The 21,753-nt window shown below is 29.5% G+C and overlaps 5 protein-coding genes across 5 annotated transcripts; 4 read left to right on the forward strand and 1 right to left on the reverse strand.

Annotated features, from left to right (window-relative positions):
• The first annotated feature begins 4,372 nt into the window (after window positions 1-4,372).
• LOC101246210 (transcription factor bHLH18-like) lies at window positions 4,373-6,642 on the forward strand. The gene is made up of 4 exons (XM_004233566.4): window positions 4,373-4,564; window positions 4,672-5,181; window positions 5,654-6,001; window positions 6,085-6,642. The coding sequence occupies exons 1-4, from the start codon at window positions 4,529-4,531 to the stop codon at window positions 6,169-6,171; spliced, it is 981 nt and encodes a 326-aa protein (XP_004233614.1). The 5' UTR covers window positions 4,373-4,528; the 3' UTR covers window positions 6,172-6,642.
• A 4,439-nt stretch (window positions 6,643-11,081) lies between these two features.
• On the forward strand, window positions 11,082-12,988 carry LOC138341893 (uncharacterized). Its single transcript, XM_069294053.1, has 3 exons — window positions 11,082-12,234; window positions 12,347-12,859; window positions 12,927-12,988. The coding sequence occupies exons 1-3, from the start codon at window positions 11,536-11,538 to the stop codon at window positions 12,978-12,980; spliced, it is 1,266 nt and encodes a 421-aa protein (XP_069150154.1). The 5' UTR covers window positions 11,082-11,535; the 3' UTR covers window positions 12,981-12,988.
• LOC138341894 (uncharacterized) lies at window positions 12,984-14,074 on the forward strand. The gene is made up of 3 exons (XM_069294054.1): window positions 12,984-13,226; window positions 13,429-13,551; window positions 13,635-14,074. The coding sequence occupies exons 1-3, from the start codon at window positions 12,984-12,986 to the stop codon at window positions 14,061-14,063; spliced, it is 795 nt and encodes a 264-aa protein (XP_069150155.1). The 3' UTR covers window positions 14,064-14,074.
• A 471-nt stretch (window positions 14,075-14,545) lies between these two features.
• On the forward strand, window positions 14,546-15,559 carry LOC138342324 (uncharacterized). The gene is made up of 2 exons (XM_069294656.1): window positions 14,546-15,151; window positions 15,228-15,559. Exons 1-2 carry the CDS (start codon window positions 14,622-14,624, stop codon window positions 15,454-15,456), a joined length of 759 nt encoding a protein of 252 aa, XP_069150757.1. The 5' UTR covers window positions 14,546-14,621; the 3' UTR covers window positions 15,457-15,559.
• A 912-nt stretch (window positions 15,560-16,471) lies between these two features.
• Window positions 16,472-19,522, reverse strand: LOC101258076 (uncharacterized). Its single transcript, XM_069294425.1, has 4 exons — window positions 18,655-19,522; window positions 17,714-18,264; window positions 17,031-17,641; window positions 16,472-16,912 (listed from the first exon to the last, which is right to left on the reverse strand). The coding sequence occupies exons 1-4, from the start codon at window positions 19,236-19,238 to the stop codon at window positions 16,472-16,474; spliced, it is 2,187 nt and encodes a 728-aa protein (XP_069150526.1). The 5' UTR covers window positions 19,239-19,522.
• Window positions 19,523-21,753: the final 2,231 nt, after the last annotated feature.

The following is a 21,753-nucleotide window of genomic DNA, read 5'->3' on the forward strand; positions in this document are numbered from 1 at the left end:
GTGAGTTAATATTCTTGAAGATGTACATACATTTGACAAATACAGAAAAACTAAGTAAAATATAATTCATATTTATTTATCAAAATAAATTAATTCAATATGAAAATCTGATTGAAAAAACATTAAACAAGGGAATAAGGAGTAGTTAACTTAGTTTTTTAAAGCATTTAAATAGCATATTAATTGATTAATTATTTAATAATACCAATAAACTTTAAGTTTTGGTTGTGCTAAATTGCTAATGACCAATAGGTATTGCGGCGTCAATATTTTAAATAAAACTTTTCTCAATTTTCTACAAATAAAATTACAGACGACAGCTCTCTCTTGTTCAAATGAAGTTGGTGACCACAATCTTCAAAAGATCCACGTTAAAGTTTTCTAAGTTTTTTTTTTTTTTTGCCTCTATAAAATACTCAGCTCCTAATACCACATCGAGCGAAAGATATATAATTTTGGAGTGAAAATAATAATAATAATGATAATAATATATATTTAACCTGCCGGCCATCGCGTTACGATCGAGAGATTGAAAATAAATTTATGGTTGTGTTTGGCCCTCAGTTAATAAATTTTAATTTTAATTCATATGATATCTAATTGAGAACATGTAACTTTAATTAATTAAAAATTTGCAATTTCAACCCCCTTGTATATGTCCTCAAATTTTCTGTATTATTAAATGTCTCACCATTTAATAAATCGAGTATTATGTTAGATTTGTATTATTAATTAAGTCAGATTTGAAGTTAACAAATATTGAAAAATAGTACAAATATAGCATATACTCTACATCTTTAAATGGTTAAAACACACACATTTCAATTTATAAAATACTAAAGGATATTTGATTAAGTGTTACTATCCGTCTATCTATGGATTTGGAAAATCTTCATAAATTTGCAACATGGATTTGGAGAACTTGTAAAACTTAATCAAAGATATGTACTGATAAATATTTGTTAATTAAAAAAATTAGGATACTTAAAAGTCATAAGTATTGAATTGGATAACCACAAATTAAATACAGCTCCTTGCTTACAATAAATACAGAGAAGTTCATGAATATAAATTGGATTGGATAATGGATGGTGGCATGGTACCCCTTCAAGTTGAACATTTTATAAGTCTTAATTAAACATGGGAGGACCAAATAAGGTGATTAATTATGACGTGTTAAATATACCATTCCTTTATTATAATATGAAGCAACGGGTATGAGGTCAAAGTTTCTTTTGAGAAAAGAATTCAATGACCCACTAATCATTTTAATAATGCTCCTTTCTCCCTGATTATTTACTCACTTCTATTTTTTAGCTGTACCTAATAACTTGTCTATTTTGATAAATTAAAAAAAATAAATATTATTATCTCTTATATTTTAAATTAATTTATTCACTTCATAATTAATAAGAATATAATGCTAAATTCATTGTGTCAATAATTATTTTTTTTATAAATCTATTAATTTAAAAATGGACAAATAATTAAGGACAGAGGAGTATTTTCTTTTAGCACCTGATTTCTTCATTTTATTTTATGTGATATGTTTTAATCGAACAAAAAGCTTTAAAAAAAAGAAATATAAAATTAAATATTTTAATACATAATATAGGATCTTAAATATGATAATGCTACGCGGAGATCATTAACGGTGTATACTTGATGTGAAAGACATCATCATAGAGAAAAGTGAAACTTAGTCATTAATTGGTTTCTACCTCCTTGTCCAAGCTTTATGCAATACAACAAAAATAACTTTTAGCGACATTAAATATTGATATTAATAAAGAGTGTTAAAGTCTTTACCGGTATTAGCTAAGTGTCATTGAACCGATGTCGCTAAAAGGCTTTAGGACATATACAAAGAGTATAGCGGCAATTAAGAATTAATTGCCGCTAATGATCATTTTTGTTGTAGTGATGTTACCACAGCCTTCGGCGATGAAATAATGTAGAAAAATATGTGGTATCCCTAATAAGTGGAGGGAAGACCAATTTATAGTGATTATAACATATCTAATATGCCCATCAAGTAATCAATGTATACACGCGATTTATTTTTTAGTAAATACTATTTATTAAATTACTTGGGCCATAAGAAGAAATTATTCTTACAAGAAAATCTTTTTAAGATGGTAGCCCTTTATATTTACATAGTTGAGTTAAATCAAGTAGGCGTCTGGTCATGTAATATTATATTATAATATGAAACTTTGAGATGAAATCAGTGTTTGGATATATAACTTTTCGCTGATCCTATCTCATGATTTCACTTCATGAGATGAAATATCATATTGTCCAAAAATCATGATGTGGGAATTTCATATCATGATATAGGATTTTTTAAATAGAAAGGTTGACCACAAGTTTATATTTTGTTAAAACAATCGCTATTAGTTATATTTAATTATAAAATATTTCTTTCATATGTAAATAAAATTAATAATCAAATCATTACCTTTTAAAATATATTATCTTGATCACCAAAATTAAAAAAAAACTTTATTGCTTTCAATTTGGTGAATATAAATGATAAAGTAAGAATTGATTTGGTCATGAATGTAAATACAAACGTAAGGAGTAATACTTTTTTGTCTTTCCATAATTAAAAGAATTCTCTTTCGGCTACATATAAAACGTTTCGACCAATTTAATATGATAAAGGATAAAATTGGCGATATATGTTTGATAATCACTACTACAATATATTTGATTTTAACACAAAATTAATGCATTGAAATGTGTAATTGTACACAAGTACATAAGGCAGAACCATATGATATTGCCAGACGAGTGATATTAAATTGTCATAACTCATACATGTTACATAATTATTTGCGATAATACTATATAGATGATGAAATATTTATGGTCTATGAGCATGAAAATAGAATTGTGAATGATATTGACCAACAAATACCTCAAAGTAACAATGTTAATTTGTCTTCTCAATCATATGATAGAGAAATACAAGTTTAACGTGAGAAGATTGGTCGTACTATGTGAGAGGATTATCTTAAAGATAAGTACACTATAATTTATGTTCAATTTTTTAATTAATTAAAATTATATCAATTAAAGTTAAATGGAACAATTAATTAAGTGGATAACAGATAACTTTATAATACTTTATTATGCAGTTTTATAAATTTTTATTTATTTGATAAAATTGAATAAATAATTAGAATACTTTATAATTTTACAATTTATGAGATTTTTATATTTATGAAAAAATATAAAATTTCATATCGCATGTTCAAACAAACCTTCAATTTCGTATCATGATTTTCATTAACTCTAATGTGCAAAAAAGTGTTGGTAAATGCAATAATTACAGACTATATTAGGGGAAGATAACACATATTTTGTAAAATCAATTAAAGTAAGCATTAAGTTGATCCAAAACAACCTTGATGATAACCAAAAAAAAGTTCATGCTTAAAAATTTATAAAACAAACTATAAATACTTGTGTGGGTATTGTTTGTTAATGAATGTAAATTATTTTTCAATATATAAAAATATATTTTTAAAGATAGACTACAACTAAAAATGCATTAGAAAAATTATCGATACTCCATCCTTCCTATTTTTATTTTTTCACTATGTTAAAAAAGGATTATATTCACATTTACTTGTCTAATGAAAAAAATTAAAAGAGAAATTATATATTAAAATAATTTCGACTAATAATTAGGATATAGAACAAATAATTATTTATATTTTTTTTATAAATACAAATTTATATAAATAAGTAAATACGGAGGGATTGAAGGTGACAAATTGTTTAAAGAACAGGGAACTAGTGTATTCACACGGGTACGCGCAAAATACCCGGGTTCAAAAATGAACCGCTACTGCCAACAAAATACGTGGGTGGGTAAATCCCGGTTAGGTTAAGGGACGAGTGTGGTCAAAAAGTTAATACGGATTCCCTAATTATTATACATATATAAATTTGACTTTTCTTTTATAATTTTTTTTTATTTATCTCTAATTAATTATTTTGAAAAAAATTAAAAATTAAAATTTTTTAATTCATTCACTTTATAATTGATGTTATGAGTAAATTGATAAACTCACTTTCGTTGATAGATTAGTCAATTAATTAAAAAATAAATGAATAATTAGTGAAAATGAAATATTTTATTTCCATTGATTTGTTAATTGAATTAAGAGAGAGAAAATTGAAGCTTCCTTTTTCACACGTGCCCTTTTACTTGTAATATTTTTATGTGCAATAATCATAGACAGTGAGAACACAATAATTAAATTGATTTTCAATCTATTTCCTCTTATCTTTTACTTTGTTTCCGGTCAACACAATAATTGAAGCAAGTATAAGTATAAAACATACAAGAAATTTGACAGAGAGACAGACAGACAACATCTGAAACCAAAAGCGTCCATTTTTGGATCCCCTCAAATTAAAGTTTTCATTCCGCCGCTTAATCAGTGTTCCTCAAATATACTAATTGTGATTTTGGAATTTATTTATTTTATCTAATACATCTATCTCCTCAACAATGGATATTTCATCAGCTACATGGTGGTCTGAAATGGTAAGACAAAATAATATATATATATATATGAACATGTATTAATACCTTGTCCTTTTATTTCGCGTGAATTTTTATAGATACATAACATTTTTATTTGACAAATACAGGATGTTATGAATATGAACGAACTTCAATACATTGATCAGACATTTGATGATTTTGCATTCTCGGATAATATTCAAGTTTCTCAAATTGGTGAAATATTTGAGGAGAAGCCAGCCTTGTGCAGTTCAATTACCCAAAATACTAGTACCTCTCCGCCTTGTTCGTCTCCCAGTGTTATTTCTTTTTCCAACTCCAATTCGCCATCAGCCACTCCTACAACTACTAATGCCCAAAACTACTTTAAAAATTTGAATACATCGTCTCTTAAGACTGAGGTTCCATCAGGAACTACTATTAATTTCTCCTCATCAAATACTTCTTCTGATTCTGATTACGATGATAGTAAGCAACTATTCCAGGCCATGGGATTTGGTGCTGGTCAGTCGAAGAAGATGAATTATAGTAGAACGCCTTTACAGGCTCAAGACCACGTTTTGGCTGAAAGAAAGAGAAGAGAACGACTCACTCAGTATTTCGTAACTCTGTCCACCCTCATCCCTAACCTAAAGAAGGTACTACTTCTTCTTTTTCTAAATCTCTTTAGTCATGCTCGTCCTTTTTTGGAAGTATCTTTACCACAAATAAGACAAAATGAAGAACAAAATCTATATATGATAGTAATTAGCAACAAACTTTTAGTCATGTCAGTACATTTGATTTGAGCCCTATATTTGTAGGAGTCTTTTAGCTCTTGTTAGAGATTTATAAGTCAATAGAAAATATAGAATGTATCTAGTTTTAGATAAGCTTAATTAAATAAATCTAGCAGCATGATCAACGCGAGTTTTATATAATGAGATTTAATTTTGTGGCTACTGCAAAATCTTGAGATACGTAGTGTGATTTCATTTTTTTAAGAAAAGAATCTAATAAATTAAGGGCTTCACATCTTCTCTCCACTTTGTATATGAAAATATTGTACATAAAATTCTAAAATAATATGTTTACTTGAGATTGATTATGTTTTTTGTTGAGCTGTAACAGTTGGACAAGGCATCAATACTTGGAGATGCGATAACATATATAAAACAACTTGAAGAACAAGTAAAAAGGCTAGACGAAGAAGCTAACAAGCAACCAGTTAAGAGAAGTCGGTTGCACTCAAATTATGATAATTTTTCAACTTGTAATGAAAACTCCAACAAATCAGTTGTTCCAGAAATTGACGTTAGAGTTTCAGATGGAAATGTGTTGATTAGAGTTTGTTGCAAAAAGCAAGCGGGAATAATAAAGGAAATATTCAGCCAAGTAGAAATGTTTCAACTCACTATTACTAGTAGCAGTGTCATTCCATTTGGTTATGATACAACACACATAACTATTGTTGCTCAGGTACTAACAAATTCATCGAACTATTAGATACTCAAATTATTGTGTTAATTTTTTGCTAATTTGAATTTATTTTATTGAAACAGATGGATCATCAGTTGAACATGGCAACAGAACAAGTCGCGAACAACATACGTTTGTCTATAATGAAGCTTATCAATAGCCATAAATAAGACAATTGTCTAGTTGCATAGAGAAGAACTTCAAGATTTCAGAAGCTAATTTTCAGCTATTTAAAGGGCAGTGTTAAATTTAGATTTAATGTAAGGGTGGATTCCATGACTTGGGTTTTGGGTAGAAGGTTTTCATTATTGTGGACTAGGGCTTTGTCTTTTGTTTCTTTTTTCGGGTCACAAAAGTTGGGAGTTGGGACCCGTTTGATCACAATAGCCCCAGTTTATGCTTTTTACAAATGAGGCTGGCTCCCTATTTTTTGACAAGTCATGGAGTTCCACTAACTAGTCATTTTCTTGTTCTCCTTTGGGGGACTGCTAGCTACAGGCCATGCATGTTTGTTTGTTTTTGGGCTTTAAGTAACTAATTTTTGGCCTTCTGTTGTATACTACTACACAATAGTTTTTGTTTAATTATGTTAATGGTTGATGGAGTAATAAATAGTACTACTACATGATTAGTGGAGTTAATTTGTGGTACAGACTGGAACTGGAAACAGACCTCTTATCGTCTCTAATTTGGATATATGAATATCATCTTTCTTGTAAGACCTATAAATTTGACGCATAAGTGATGGAGAAAGAAAATTTTATAGTGTCCTTTTGTTGTAATTTCTTAAACAATTTGCTCTAAAACTCAGCGGATACAAAAAAAACTCAGGTTCAAAATACAGCAAAGACAAAACATATACTAGGTGATTCTTCTTATCTGTCCTATTCTTGATTGACATAATTACTGATATCTATTGCTAGTAGGAAGCGGCAACTTTTTGGTGAAATTAGTCAAGGTGTGCAAAAAATAGCTCGAACACCACGATCATAAAAACAAACTAGCATCACGTTCTCCTCAATCCTATATCTATAAACTTCATCTTTTGCATACTCAAATTAAAGAAAATGGACAAATTTCTCAGGTGTAATCTTCCATCGTGTCAACAAAAATTCCCACAGATAATTCACAACAATGGTTTTCTAATGGAGTTTCATGACTCCCAGTTTCTCACACAATAACAATAATATATTCAATGTAGTCTCACAAGATAAGCCAAAAAGAATTGAGTGTTTGTAGATGGTAAACATGATATCTATCTTTAAAAAAAAATTGTAATAAACTCCAGACTCAAGTTAAATTAATCTAGAAAAATAAGTGATGAAATTTAAAAAAGAAAACAGACTAACAAATTAAAACATACTCACACACGCACCTCGCCTAGAACTTCTATGAAATGGTTTCACAGGATTCAGCCAATTATTTTGATCGTGGAATATCATTGAGAAATAGAAATCCGGGTTATCAAAATATTTCTCTTACATCATCTGAAACTCTATTGCTAACAAAATAGTAACTGATGTAATCTCAAATTTTCCACACCGTTCTACGAAATTAACACATAGTTTGATGACTACTGTTACAAAAATTAATTTTGTGATTTTGGTGGTACAAAAAGTAATTTAGTGAACGTCTATGAAATTTACCTGAATAGCATTTCATTATTTAAATATTAATTAAAATTATAAATGAATGGTTTAAGGAAATTTTAAAGTATTTCTCCTAAAAGTATGTACCATAGTCTTTGGTTTAACTTGTATGAAGCTCTTTTTTCCATTTGACTAAACGTTGTCTTAATTATATGAAAAAGTTTCAACTTCTTCTTTTACTTGAATCAAATAAAGGAAGAAATATAATTCAAATGTTTGAAAAGTTGTTGTAGAAAAACACAACGAAGATAATGGACTACCATTACCTTTTAGTAATAGTAGAGAAGACTTGGAATTCCTTAGCACCCCCTACTTGAAAATCAACTCAAAAAGTTACAGTACAATAATACTATTCCCTGATGCTTTATTTTTTTAATCACATCCCTTGTTCATTAATTTTGCCTTTTTTGGACGGTTGATGCATCATTTAATGGGATAATACGAATCCTTTTCTGGTCTCATAGTTAGAATAACTTTAAAAAAAATACTAAGAAACTATTCCTCACAATCTTCATTGAAGGATTGTATAAATCCATATTTTTTATACGTTTACCCTAACTATTTGTATATATCATTTATGAAAAAATCATAAATGCATAAATATTGTATTTGTATATATTTATCCTATATGTAAGTAAAATATACAAAAAGACATGAATATACAAATCGCAACCTCCATAACAAACAAAACTATAGCTATAAAGTGCAATTATTCACTCGAAACAATCCGCAAATTGAGTGAACTCGAAAAAAAAATTGATTAGTGATTGGTTTGACTTTGTTTGGTGTTGAAAAAAAATCTAATTATATTTGGGTTGGTTTGATTTTAATTAAAAAAAATCAACTCAAGACCAAACCAAAGCGACATTGTATATATAATTTTAAAATTTTATTTTATACAAAAAAAATATTTATTTTGATTTAATTTTAAATATCTCTTATACTTTTTCATAGTTTTTATCTTTTAATATATTATTTCAAATTTGAAACTTAAAATTTTTGGATGGTTTCATAAAGATTATAGTCCACAAATGTTGGTAATTATAATAAAACGTAAATCAAAATCAAATTAATACGAATGCAAAAAGAAAATTAATTTTACAAATACATAATCTAATTTTAATTTCCTTTAATAATACTTATCAAACTTAATTAGCATAATTTAGTACTTTTAAATTAGAGAAAATTGTATGAAATAACAAAATATTAATTCAAATTAAATGTTATAGTCATAGTTTATTTTATTTGTAAGTCGCAGCAAACATCTCATTTTTTTGTCATCTGATTCGGTACACAATCATTCATTTTCGGTATACAATTACCCATTTGGTATACAAATGTATAATGTGTTTTGTTTGTATAAAGCAAGAAAAAAATGTATAGACAAATACAAATACATATATTTTCATTCTGTTCACTTATAATTATACAAATACAAATCTTATTATACAAATTACAATGTATAGATGAACTTATATAAAACTGAACAATTTGTATAAAATTGGATGTAACAACGAATTATACAAATCAAAAGTTCCATAGCAATATAAAATTTGTTATGAGCGCAATTGTGCAAACTATTGTTATACAAACAAATATGATTTTTTTTGTTTGCTATATGTGAAAGTTGCTCTTTAAATTATGATCATTTTCATTATGGCTTGTTAATTTGCAATATTTGTTTTTTACATAATTTGATTATTATTATATATATTTTGGGATATTTTAGTGCCATTTTGTGTTGTATTCTTAAGAAACAACTTAGATAGTTGTATTTTGGTAGGACTAAATAAATATTTGAAGTACAAGTAATTATATATTTGTATGAATATTTTGCAGGAAAATCCAAAAACCCAAAAAATCCAAAAAACCCAAAATAATCTGAAATTAAAAAACCTGAATTTTATTGATTTGGTTTAGTTTATAGATTTAAAAATGGAAAAAATTGTATATAATAGCAAACTAATAATCTAAAATAAATGGAGTAGCTAGGGTTTGATTTAATTGTGCTCCATAGCAAACGTTAGCTAAAGTTTGCCAGGCGTCTCTCCCAAATATCTCGCTCGCCACTCTCTATTCTCGCTCGTCTCTCTCGCTTTATATACAGAAGTGTATAAATTATGTTTCTGTTTTGTATAAAGCGTGAGAAAATTGTATATACATATGCAAAAATATATATCTTCGTGTTATACACTTATTTATACAATTTACAAACATTTTACTTCAAATATTGCAGAGAAAAAGGCTAACGAATTATACAATTGCGAATGGAAAAATAACTTAAATACACAACTATAATTTTTATATTCTCTAATTTTCCCTACTTTTTTTAAATATTACATAATTCCCTATTTTTTTTATTTTAGTATAAGTTTTTAGATACATTACACTCTCTCTCCTATAATACACATTTACCAATTTTAATGCCTATTTTTTCTCCATTAAAACACTCAACCTCTTAAATCAGTTTTTGAATTTTAAATTTTTTCCATTTAAACACTCAACCTTTTAATCATCTTTTTAATTTTGAATTATTAAATTTAATTAAATTTAAATAAAAGAACAAATTTTGAAATTTTGAATTTCAAAATTCAAAAAATATAGAAGCAGGGTAACTTCCACTGCATTCTACCGTTCTTACCAAAGTCACCTTGCAATTCTTTTTTTTTTCCTTAATCGTCTTCATCCCTCTATTTCTTCATAAATTTGAATCTTCTCAACCCAGCAGATTTTTCTATTTTCTTCTTTTTATTCTTAATCCATATTCGACTATTTCTTCCTAATATTGAATCGTAAGAACCCAGACCCTTTTTATAGTTAATCCATCATCAATTCATAAATTCTTCTCTTTTTCGTTTTTGTTAATTGTTCTATTACTTCATAGTAATGGATCCGTCAATCAATAGAAGGATATATGATTCCGATGATGATAATTGGAAAGAAAATAGGAAAAAGTCTTTGCATGATCCTATGAATCTTCAAAAGGATTCAAACAAAGACCATGGCGAAACACCAAAGGTTGTAAAAATACAACCAAAAAGGAAAAAAGAAGCAGCAAACACTGTTGTTAGGCCTACATTGTCTCGGGTTAGTATATTGGTACTTAAAAATGGTGTTGTTTAAATTAGTAAAATTTTTAAGGAATCAAGTGTGCTTGCTGATACATTTTAAAAAGGGTGTATAGTGTTTTAGATGGTCAACTGATACGTGAATTTGTTGTGTTTCATAATATTTTATATGTATCATTAGGTTTTTGAAAATTATTATAATGTGTCATTCAATAAGTGTAGTAAAGTATAATCTGTGCTTGATGATACATGTTGAATCTGTGTGTACATTGTTTAGTAAATGTAATGATACATGTAGTAGCTATGTATCACATATTCTGCATGTAGTATGAATTCCTGTATGATATCATGTATCAATAAGGTATTAGTTGTTTAGTTGATTTACTCATACATGTTTTGAAACTTGTTATAATGTATCATTCATTAAGTTTAATAAATGCTTAATCAGATATAGTTGATGATACATATAGATTCTTTGTGTATGTTGTTTAGTCGCTGTTTATGATACATGTATTAGACATGTATCACATGTTATAATGTTTTATTTAATTCAATGATACATGTTATAGACATGTATCACATGTTTTTCATATAGTATGAAATTCTGAAAACTGAAACCATGTATCATTAAGTTATTAGTTGTTTTATTTAGTAGTTATATTTCTATATCGTTTTAATTTGCGGTTTTATTTTCAAATTGCAGCCACTGAAGTACAAGATTAAAAAGATACCAACACATCCCATAAGGTTTGCTGTCAACTTTAACAACAATTTCCTAAAGGACTTTGAAAAATACGTGGGGGATAATGTTATCCAAATGTTTAAGGATACAATTTTTGGACCCTTTTTAGACATATCTAAATGTAATTTTCAGGGCCAAATAACTAAGTGCTTATTGCTTTTAGAATTGGAACAAAGCAACCCTAATATGTTGCATATTAGACATTCCAACGGGTGTGTCCTGAAATTTGGTATAGATGATTTTGCATTATTAACAGGACTTAAGGTCAGAGGAAATACCAATGATTTCAAATACCCAGAACAAACTAATTGTATGCTTTTTAAAAATTATTTCCCTGGTGCAGTCAATAGTGTTACAAAGCATCAACTAGTTCAAAGGTTTAAGATGGGTAATTGGGAGAGCAATCAGGATGCACTCCAAATGTCTATACTGTTCTTTATTCATACATTTGTATTAGCTTCTATTGATAACACAGCGATATCTATTGTCGACTTTCTAATGGTTGAAGATGGTAGATATCAACATTTTCCTTGGGGTCAGCTATCATTTTCCAAACTAATTGGTTCACTTAGACAGGATTTTGACGTTAGTAAAAAGTTGTACCGATTATATGGGATGCCATATGCACTAAATGTTTGGATATACGAATGTGCATCCAATTTAAATTCAGAAATAGCTGTGAGAGAACGCAATGTCATCCCAAGAATATGCAATTGGAGAGTTGTGTCTGAAAAGGCAAAGTTTGAAATGCTTATGTCCACCATTTTCCAAAAGGTAAAATTTTATTTTTGTATATGGAATATCGTTATTTATGTCTTTGTGATACATTATGAATTATTACTGTATCTAACAGTTAAATTATCTTATGTGTTTGTGATACATTTAGAATGCATGTTCAAACATTGTCCCAACAGCAGAGGAAATTGAAGCTTTTGATATTGCTCAAGTTGAACATGCTCATTCTACATCAATACCATTAGTACAACCAAACGAGCAAGATGATTTAGATGATTTCTCCACAAGACCGCCAGAACAGTTATTGAGGACATATTCTAGAGTGTCTGATACATCTCCTCCACCACCGCCAAAAAGAAGAAAAACATCGATTATTCAAAAAAAGAAGGTGTCAGAACAGAAACAGCCTGATCAATCAAATGTGTCTCCGACACCGGATGATGATGTACATGTTTCCATGTCAAGTCTGCCTCAACATTCGAATGCTGATGATGTACATGGTTCTGTTCCACAAGTGTCACCGAAATCGGCTGCTGATGTACATGGTTCTGTTCCAGACGTTTCTCAGAACCCGGCTGCTGATGTTCATGGATATGCAGATTCACAGAATGTCAACAATATAATTCCTCATATTGAAGAGTTGAAAGGATATTTGAAAACTTACGTAAGTAAATTATTTTGTAATTTTTAAACAAACTTTTATTTATCCTAAATGTATCTACAATTTTTAGGTTGACAAGAAATTTGAGGAATTGATTATTTTGATAAAAGCAAATCACTCCTAGCTGATGCAATCTATTAGCAAAGAGAACATCAATTTTCAGGCTGATACAAGCACATTTCAGTCTGACAAACAAACATCTCAGCAAATACCGATTGATCTCGATGATATGGGTGGTGTAGCTGAGGATGGTGGTGGTTTTTCTGGTAAAAATGGTGAGCATCATATCGTCGACGATGCAGGGGATGTCGATGTGGATGGTGTTGGTGTTGCCGTAAATGAGGGTGAACCAATAGTCACTGATCCAAAGGTAATGTTTATGATACAGTGGGTATGTTGTGTATCATGCACATATAGTCAATGCTTTGTATCATGATCATTTTTTTTCTCATTTTATATTCTGTCATGTATCATTCATATTTAATCAATACTATGTATCATGTGATTGTTATCAATGTTACGTATCAGCACAAATTATATTAACAGTTTTTATTTCAAAACTGCATATTCAGGATGGTGACGCACATCAGTCGCACCAAGATTTAAATGAACATATCATGGACCAAGCCGTTGACGACAATGTTCATCACAACATCCCTCATGTGTTGCCCGAAAAAACAACAACAGATTCATCGGTACATTTTTCAATTTTGATTTATGACACACAATTTCATTACACACAAATTTATTCTAAAAATCATTACATCATATTATACAGGATTCTTCAACTTCAACAACAATATCGCCATCAACTCAAGCAGCAATAGAAGCGCTTATCAAAGATTTGGGTAAAGATGCTACCAATGCTAGACCATTATATTCTTACGATCCAAAGAATATAACTAGCAGCCAGTACTTGTTGACCGACAGTCAATTACCCACTGAAATTCCAATAACGGAGATTGCTGTTAAAACTGATGCAGTCACTCCTGCACATAGAAATAGAATGCCTTCGAGAAGGATTAAATCTCCATATTGTACTTCTTTTGGGTCAAGCGAAAAGGGAAAAGAGAAATTGAAGGATATGGCTCGACTCCATTTCCCATTCGAAGGATGTGGCATTGCAGATAAAGTTTCACCGAAACTGATTGAGGATTACATGAATTGGTTGTTGAGGGGGCTTCTAAAAAATCATAACAATAAGTAAGTTTTATACATTTTTTTTCTCAGTGTTAGGCGTAATCATTTTATATACAACTAATTCATTATACTTTGTTATATAAAAACTGTAAATAATTGAGTGTTATGTATCATGTAGATACATTGAAAACTTAAGTATCATATATGCAGGAACCCATCAGACGATAAATACAGATCAAGATCTTCTTCTTTTGGATTTACGATGATGGACTTTGTTGTTGCTTTTCCAATGAACAAGAATTGGTTTTATGCCACGTCACAGCCAAACAAGTGTTGGTTTGATGAGGTAAAATATTAAACTATTTATGAAATATGTATCAGTCATAACTATATTATAACATCATGATACATTATCTATAAGTATCATACTATTTAATTAGCAATGATACATTATGTATAAGTATCATACTATTTAATTTGCAAAAGTATCATACTATATTCACATAATTATATTTCTTTTTTTATATTGTTTAGATGTAAATAATTTCTTACTCTGTTTTCATTTTGTTTATAGCACATCGATGTGATTTTTTACTACCTTCGTAAAAAATCAAAACTTTGCAGCATGGATCAATACAGATACACAACAACCCACTGTTTGTTCATGTCACATGTAAAAAACTGTTATGATAGATATTACATGGACGATGATGATGATAGTCTTACTACACAAGAACATATTGATCGCGCTTCAGTTGTATCTGTACATGAGAGGTCAATAATTAACATCATCAAAGGGTTTGGAATACCAGCTGCTTTACCATGGCATCTTGTAGATGAGATCTACATCCCAATTAACTGTGATCAACAATTCCATTGGGTGTTGGCTGTTGTTGAGTTGAAAAACAGGTTGATAAGGGTTTTTGACTCATCAATTAGCACAAGGAAACAAACAATTCCTCATGAGATCAAGATGTTGTCTAAAATGCTTCCTTCATACCTACTTGACAGTGGTTTTTTTGAAGAAAATGAACGCACAAATTTTGCTGATTGTCAAGCATATAAAGACAACAATAATGGATCACTTCTGGAGCCTCAAGTTCCTTTCATGATAGAATTTGCACAAGACATCCCTACACAGGAAAGCGATAGCCTGTAAGTATCAAGAATTTTTTCAGTTGCCCTTTTTAATGTATCATTAAGTTTTTAATTTATTCTGTATTTTTTGTAGAGACTGTGGGTTATATGTTACTGCATTTGCCGAGTATATCAGTGACCAAATCAATATATCTTATGCTGATTTTAATCCTGATTACCTGCGTCAAAGATATGGAGCATTGCTGTGGAGTTATGGAAGTGAGAAGGCTAAGTGCGGATATGTTAGCGACAATGATGATCCACCAAAATCCAGGGGCGTAGTCACACCACCACCAGAAGAAGATTTAGTTCACATAGCGTAGCATTTCATGATAAAACAATGTTTTAATGTTATATTTATTATTTTTATATGTTATTGAACAACTATTTTTATCCTTTTTAATGTTATTTTTTTGGTTTTGTCAATTTCCATGAATATTTTTTTCACAGTACGTAACAAATTTGTTTATATTGAAGATATAAATATCAAATGATAGACGTAAACATTTTTAAATTTTTAATTAAAAATAGACATAATAAATATACTGACAAAACCAGGTTTAAATCATTTAATAAAGTATAATCAAAGTATTTATAATCAAACATAGACATAAAGATTTTTAAATTTTTTATTTAATCTAGATGATACACTGCCAAAACCAAATGATACATATGTAACAGAAACACACTAAAAATAACTGATACATTGGCCAAACCGTATGTATAATGTACAATATGTTACACTCTAATCCTTAAATTTTACAAGATACTTACGTAAATTGAATAGCATATTCATATGAATTGCTATTATTTTTTTAAAGGAAAGTTATTTACTGTATATTTCAATAAAAGCATATCAAAAAAAGCATTACACAAGTTAAATTATATAAATTCACATGATACATGATTTATAGTCATTCTAAAGTACTCAATAACATTAACAATATATTTGTATTTTTTATCTAATGGAGATATATCATTGTGCAAACCAATGATACACACTAAAAGTACATGATACTTTATATAAACAGTGTGTACAAAAAATACACAATAAATGTACATGATACACTAGATTAACCATATGTATCATGTACATTATGTTATCTTACTGTAGCATAAGATTTATATATTCAAAACAAATATTGACACAAGTATTTTTATCAACACCAATAATAAGAAAGTATTTATAAGCACGACTTCAAATGTAATTACCACATGTTTGTACGTTTATTTATCTAAACACAAAGTGTTCAATTTGCAGTCGTAATTAAAACTGAAATTCATTTAAATGTTTACGTGATAAATTATTCTTTATATCATAGAAACATTACGACAAATTCACTTCTCTTTTGGGTAGAAAGTACAAGTTCTTCTGTTGTGCCCTTCTTGTCCACATTGTCCACAACAATTTGTGTTCACCGAAATCTTTTCATCTGTATTCTTTCTTCTTCTTTTTCTTGGTCGTCCAGATGATCTTCTGTATCTAGGTGGATACACAGTTTCAGCTACCACGTGTTTAGGATCTGACCAATCTTTCTTATCTGGCATTGGCACCATTGGAATTTCATATGTTTTTGCCAACGCATCAGGCTTGTAATAATCAGAGCAATATGGATTCATATCGGTGACATTCTTTTTTTTCAATACAGCTATTGCATGTGAACAAGGTATCTCATCTAGTTGAAATCTACCACAACAACATACTTTCCGCTCAAAACAAACAATATATCTTCTTCCATTTTCATAAACTGAGAAAATAAACTCAGATGATGGAACAACCTGTGTACATTAAAAATTTTAAATATATAACTTTTAAAAACCAAATCATGTTAAAAAAAGCATAATGATACACAGAATTAGATATATATAATATAAAGTATCATATAATGATACATACCTCCATTTTTGAACTTTTAGCTGCGTTTATAATCAACAATTCCTCAAATTTTCTACCTAATGTGTCCTTTGTGTATGAGGCTACTTCTCTGTTTTTGCAATGCCAAGATCCAAAAAGAATTCTAACCTCTTCCAAGAATTCTAATATAGTTAATTGGCGTGCTTCAACAAGACAACCATTGATACATTCTGCAATGTTTGAAGTCATCATTCTACCTCTATTTACTGTTGCATGAACTCTTGACCACTTTTCGTAACCTGCATATTCAAGGTACTCCTTAACCCTGTGATCAATTCTATCAACCTTAGCCATCAACTTATCAAAATCTTCCTTTCTATATGCCTTGGCCATAGAGTAGAATAGATCACTTATGGCCTTTCTGCTCCTTTTGAAGTTTCCACATACATTCTTCCAAAGATGCCAGATGCATGCATAATGAGGTACATCGGGGAACACAATCCTTACACTCTTCATGATACTCTCATTTCTATCTGAAACAACACACATATCTTTTCTATCGCCAAATGCATGTTTGAACTGTTCAAAAAACCATTTCCACGAACAATCATTTTCGGTGTCAACAACACCATATGCCAATGGAAATATGCAACCTGATTACACACACATTATATTATTTGATACTTAATATATAAAAAGACATCATTACTATAAATAAAAAATACCTGCGCCATCAAGTGTGCTTGCTGATACAAATGTCCCTTTGTAAGCTCCACTCAGATGTGCACCATCCACAACAACTACTGGTCTGCAGTATTTAAATCCCCTAATGAATGGTCTTAAGGCGATGAACAGATACATAAATTCATCCTCTTCAGTCTTATGCATTCTTATATAAGAATCTGGATACACAGTTTTTAACATGTGTATGTATCGCGGCATCCGTCTATATCCAGCAGATGGTTTTCCTCTAATCATGGAGAGTGCACGTTCTTTAGCACGCCATGCTTGCTGATAAGATATTTCAACACCATAATATTCTCTAATATCATCAATTATATCCCTTGGTGTATAAATTCGTTTATAATTGACCAATTTTGGAGCTGTCACTCCACTTACAAATCCCACTGTTGCTTGGACTTTGGTTAATACCCTCTCCCTCATCGGACACGTATGTTCACTATTGAAATTTCTAACAATGAATATATCAGATTTTTTCCTGCACGACGCCTTCATAGTCCAACCACATTTGTCTGAAAAGCATACCAACACATAGCTGCGTACATTTTTTAAGCATATTAATACACATATCAAATACATCATATATAATATATTCAACAATAATGTTTAAATTAATCAAACAATGAATCACACAAAAAGTATCAACCAATTTTTAAGAAAAGTATCAAACTTTAATGAAATTTATCCACTATTTGTGATATGACTGTTTAAAATGATACAGTCCTTACTATATCAGTAGTAGTACTTTCAAGTATCAAAATACTTATTTCAATGTATCAAAAACAAATTCCTGAAATGATGATACATTAGATTATAAAATAACATATGAAACTTGCAGGTTTTCATATAGAACAGTAATGTTTCATGTACTAATTAAATTATAAAACAACACATGATACATTAAAACATCAAAATACTGTCATACCTTTGTTGATCAGACCTCTTCACTTTGCAGTTGAAGTTGTTCTTTATCTTATATTTCGTCATCACATCTACAAGTGTTGCTTTATCCTTGTATATCTGACCTGTCTTCACATCAACAATATCTGAATTGATTATAACATTTGCAACTCCAACTTCTGAATTTTCATGTGTCTCAAATAAGCTATTTTCAACTATTGCCAAAGCCTGTGTATCATTTGTTGTGCCTTCTACACACGTTATTTCTCCACTTCTTCCATCAAAGTTATGTACAGTACCACTATTCTTCTCAATTGTGTCAATACATAATGGATATATTGAAAATCCAGGCTCGTTTTTTTTCAGTTCAAAATATAGTTTAACACTCATATCGTTCTTAAGTTTCATCGGACAGGAGTTACCTTCTACAATGTATCGAATTTCAATTTCTTTCCTTGATACATCAATGTCCAACTCGGCCGCAATTGCTGCTTTGAGATTAGAAAACGAAATTGAATCTCCAACAACGATTCCATCAATTTTGTAATTTTCATACTGCAATTCGTTCACCCAAATTCCGGAATGTCTCATCAAAATCGAAGTATTCATCTTCAAAAACCCACTGCAACAACAAAAAAATTTCGGCACCTCCAATTGTTTTCTAAATAACTGATACAATCTTTGATTTTCAAATTATGAAATTAATATCCAATTAAGTGCTGATTTAATGCTGATTAATGATCTGTTACCACAATTTAAGCTGTTTTAGTAACAGCTTTAAATTGTCCGTTTTTATCCCCTATTTTTTCTTAACAATTTTAAGTTACTATGTATCATTTACCATGTATCACAACTTTCTAAAGTATCACGGCTCAGCAATTTTAAGGGATTTTTTGTAATTAGTAAACTTGTCGGGAGAGATTGTAATTATTGATTTACACTATGGGATTCCTTAAATTTATACATTGCGAATTATACAATTGTAGTGAAATACAATTTTCTCTAGCTTTATACAACAGAAGTGTATATATTGTGTTTCTGTTTTTGTATAAAGCGAGAGAAAAACATATATCTTCTTGTTATACACTTATAATTATGCAATATACATACATTTTAATTCGATTCAACTGTATGCAAAGCAAATTTTATAAAAATATTACAGCGAAATTGACAACGAATTATACAATTGTGCATTATACAATTGCAGTGAAATAGGATAGCGAATTATACAATTGCAGCGAAATAGGCCAGCGAATTATACAATTGTATATGTATAGCGAATTATATAGTTTTATGTTTGCTATGGAGCGCAATTATGCAAATTTTGCTATAACATACAAATATGAATTTTTTGTTTGCTATATGTGAAAGTTGCCCTTTAAAAATTCAATACAAATAATGCGATTTGATTTTCTGAAAAACCTGAACCAACTTGAACATGTACGCCCATAATTGAAACTATAGCTATATAATCTTATTATACCTATTCTGTTTTGTTATTTTATTTTATTTTTAAAAATGGTTACTCGATACCCAGCATAACAATAATTGGGCCCGAAAGCCCATTCGTAGGTAGGTTCGGTGATAGACCCGACCCGGACTGTACTGATCATACATTAATGAAAATTTTTAGTGTACGAGGTACAACTGTACAACTTGTATGAGGATATTTTATTAATTAATTTATATTCTAATCTTGATATTATTGTTGTATTTTTTTTTCTTTGCTTTCATAGGGAAAAATTATGCGGCTAAGCAAATTTATACTATTTAATTACTCATTATAGCTATAGTTTGCTATAATATCACTCGCGACAAACCTTATTAATTACGTGGGCTGACTTCGAGTTTGTATAATTAGTCATGTTTGTATATGTATAATTTGTCAGGATATACAAATACACATGTATACATATATAATTCACCTCTCTCCCACTCTCTATCCTCTCTCGCTCCCCTCTCTCCTCCCTCTCTCAATCTCGCTAGCCTCTCTCCTCCCTCCCCCAATCTCGCTACCATTTATACAAATATATGTATAATACATAGTTATATACAATTATATGCATATACAATCCACCTCTCTCCCACTCTCTGCCCTCTCTCTATCATTCTCGATTGCCTCTCTCCTGTCTCTCCCAGTCTCGCTAGCTTCTCTCCTTCCTGTCTCAATTCGCTTCCTCTCTCCTCCCTCTCCCAATTTCGCTAGCCATTTATACAAATGTGTGTGTGTGTGTGTGTATACAGTTATATACAATTATATGCATATACAATTCACCTCTTCCCCACTCTTTGTCCTCTCTCGCTTGACTCTCTCCTCCCTTTCTCGTTCTCACTCGCCTCTCTCCTAGTCTCGCTGGCCTTTCTCCTCCCTCTCCCAATCTCTCTTGCCATATATAAATATTTATACGTATAATATACAATTATCCAACCAATATATTCATATTCAATTCACATTTCTTCCACTCTTTTCCCCCCCTCTCTCTCGCCTCTCTCCTCTCTCTCCTAGTCTCGCTCGTCTCTCTCCTCCATAAAACATGTAGCTACGGATTGTAATTATTAAACTATAACTATAAAGAGTAATTAATTATTTTTAAGTGGCTATATGCGAAAATTTTCCTAAAAAATATGAAATATGAATATAATTTTTAAAAGTATAATAAATGAAAACAGAGAGAAAAAAATAATTTTAGTGCTCAATTTTCATGATATAAATGACCATCCAAAAAATTATAATTATTTTTAAGTAGTTATATGTAAAAGTTTTTCTAAAAAATATGAAATATAAATATAATTTTCAAAAGTATAATAAATGAAAACATAGAGAAAAAAATAATTTTAGTGGTCAATTTTGATGACATAAACGACAATCCAAAGAATTAACTTGAACCTTTTTATACTCTTAACCTTTAATTATTTAAATAAAAATAAAAAAAATTAAAAATATAATTATTTTCATATGTACGAATAAAAAAATTTTAAAAATAAATTATTTTCATATGTACGAGCTAAGGAAATACTTATATTGGTTTAAATTTTTTTTTCAGAAAAAACATAAAATGAGAAAAGAGAGGAAAGACAAGAGTAGGAAAAAGAAATAAAAGGCAAAAGAAAGAAAAATATTATG

This window comes from Solanum lycopersicum, chromosome 2 (genome assembly GCF_036512215.1).
Source record: "Solanum lycopersicum chromosome 2, SLM_r2.1".
NCBI classification, from domain to species: domain Eukaryota; kingdom Viridiplantae; phylum Streptophyta; class Magnoliopsida; order Solanales; family Solanaceae; genus Solanum; species Solanum lycopersicum.

Bases quoted from the DNA above. Each gene is read 5' to 3' on its own strand.
- LOC101246210 (XM_004233566.4), top strand. From the start codon at position 4,529: ATGGATATTTCATCAGCTACATGGTGGTCTGAAATG. The intron at 4,565-4,671 runs GTAAGACAAAAT...TGACAAATACAG, and splicing joins CTACATGGTGGTCTGAAATG to GATGTTATGAATATGAACGA. The intron at 5,182-5,653 runs GTACTACTTCTT...GAGCTGTAACAG, and splicing joins TCATCCCTAACCTAAAGAAG to TTGGACAAGGCATCAATACT.
- LOC138341893 (XM_069294053.1), top strand. From the start codon at position 11,536: ATGTTTAAGGATACAATTTTTGGACCCTTTTTAGACATATCTAAATGT. The intron at 12,235-12,346 runs GTAAAATTTTAT...TGATACATTTAG, and splicing joins TGTCCACCATTTTCCAAAAG to AATGCATGTTCAAACATTGT. The intron at 12,860-12,926 runs GTAAGTAAATTA...TACAATTTTTAG, and splicing joins AAGGATATTTGAAAACTTAC to GTTGACAAGAAATTTGAGGA.
- LOC138341894 (XM_069294054.1), top strand. From the start codon at position 12,984: ATGCAATCTATTAGCAAAGAGAACATCAATTTTCAGGCTGATACAAGC. The intron at 13,227-13,428 runs GTAATGTTTATG...CTGCATATTCAG, and splicing joins CAATAGTCACTGATCCAAAG to GATGGTGACGCACATCAGTC. The intron at 13,552-13,634 runs GTACATTTTTCA...CATATTATACAG, and splicing joins AAACAACAACAGATTCATCG to GATTCTTCAACTTCAACAAC.
- LOC138342324 (XM_069294656.1), top strand. From the start codon at position 14,622: ATGGATCAATACAGATACACAACAACCCACTGTTTGTTCATGTCACAT. The intron at 15,152-15,227 runs GTAAGTATCAAG...TATTTTTTGTAG, and splicing joins ACACAGGAAAGCGATAGCCT to AGACTGTGGGTTATATGTTA.
- LOC101258076 (XM_069294425.1), bottom strand. From the start codon at position 19,238: ATGAATACTTCGATTTTGATGAGACATTCCGGAATTTGGGTGAACGAA. The intron at 17,642-17,713 runs GTATTTTTTATT...GTGTGTAATCAG, and splicing joins AAGCACACTTGATGGCGCAG to GTTGCATATTTCCATTGGCA. The intron at 16,913-17,030 runs GTATGTATCATT...TAATGTACACAG, and splicing joins CTAAAAGTTCAAAAATGGAG to GTTGTTCCATCATCTGAGTT.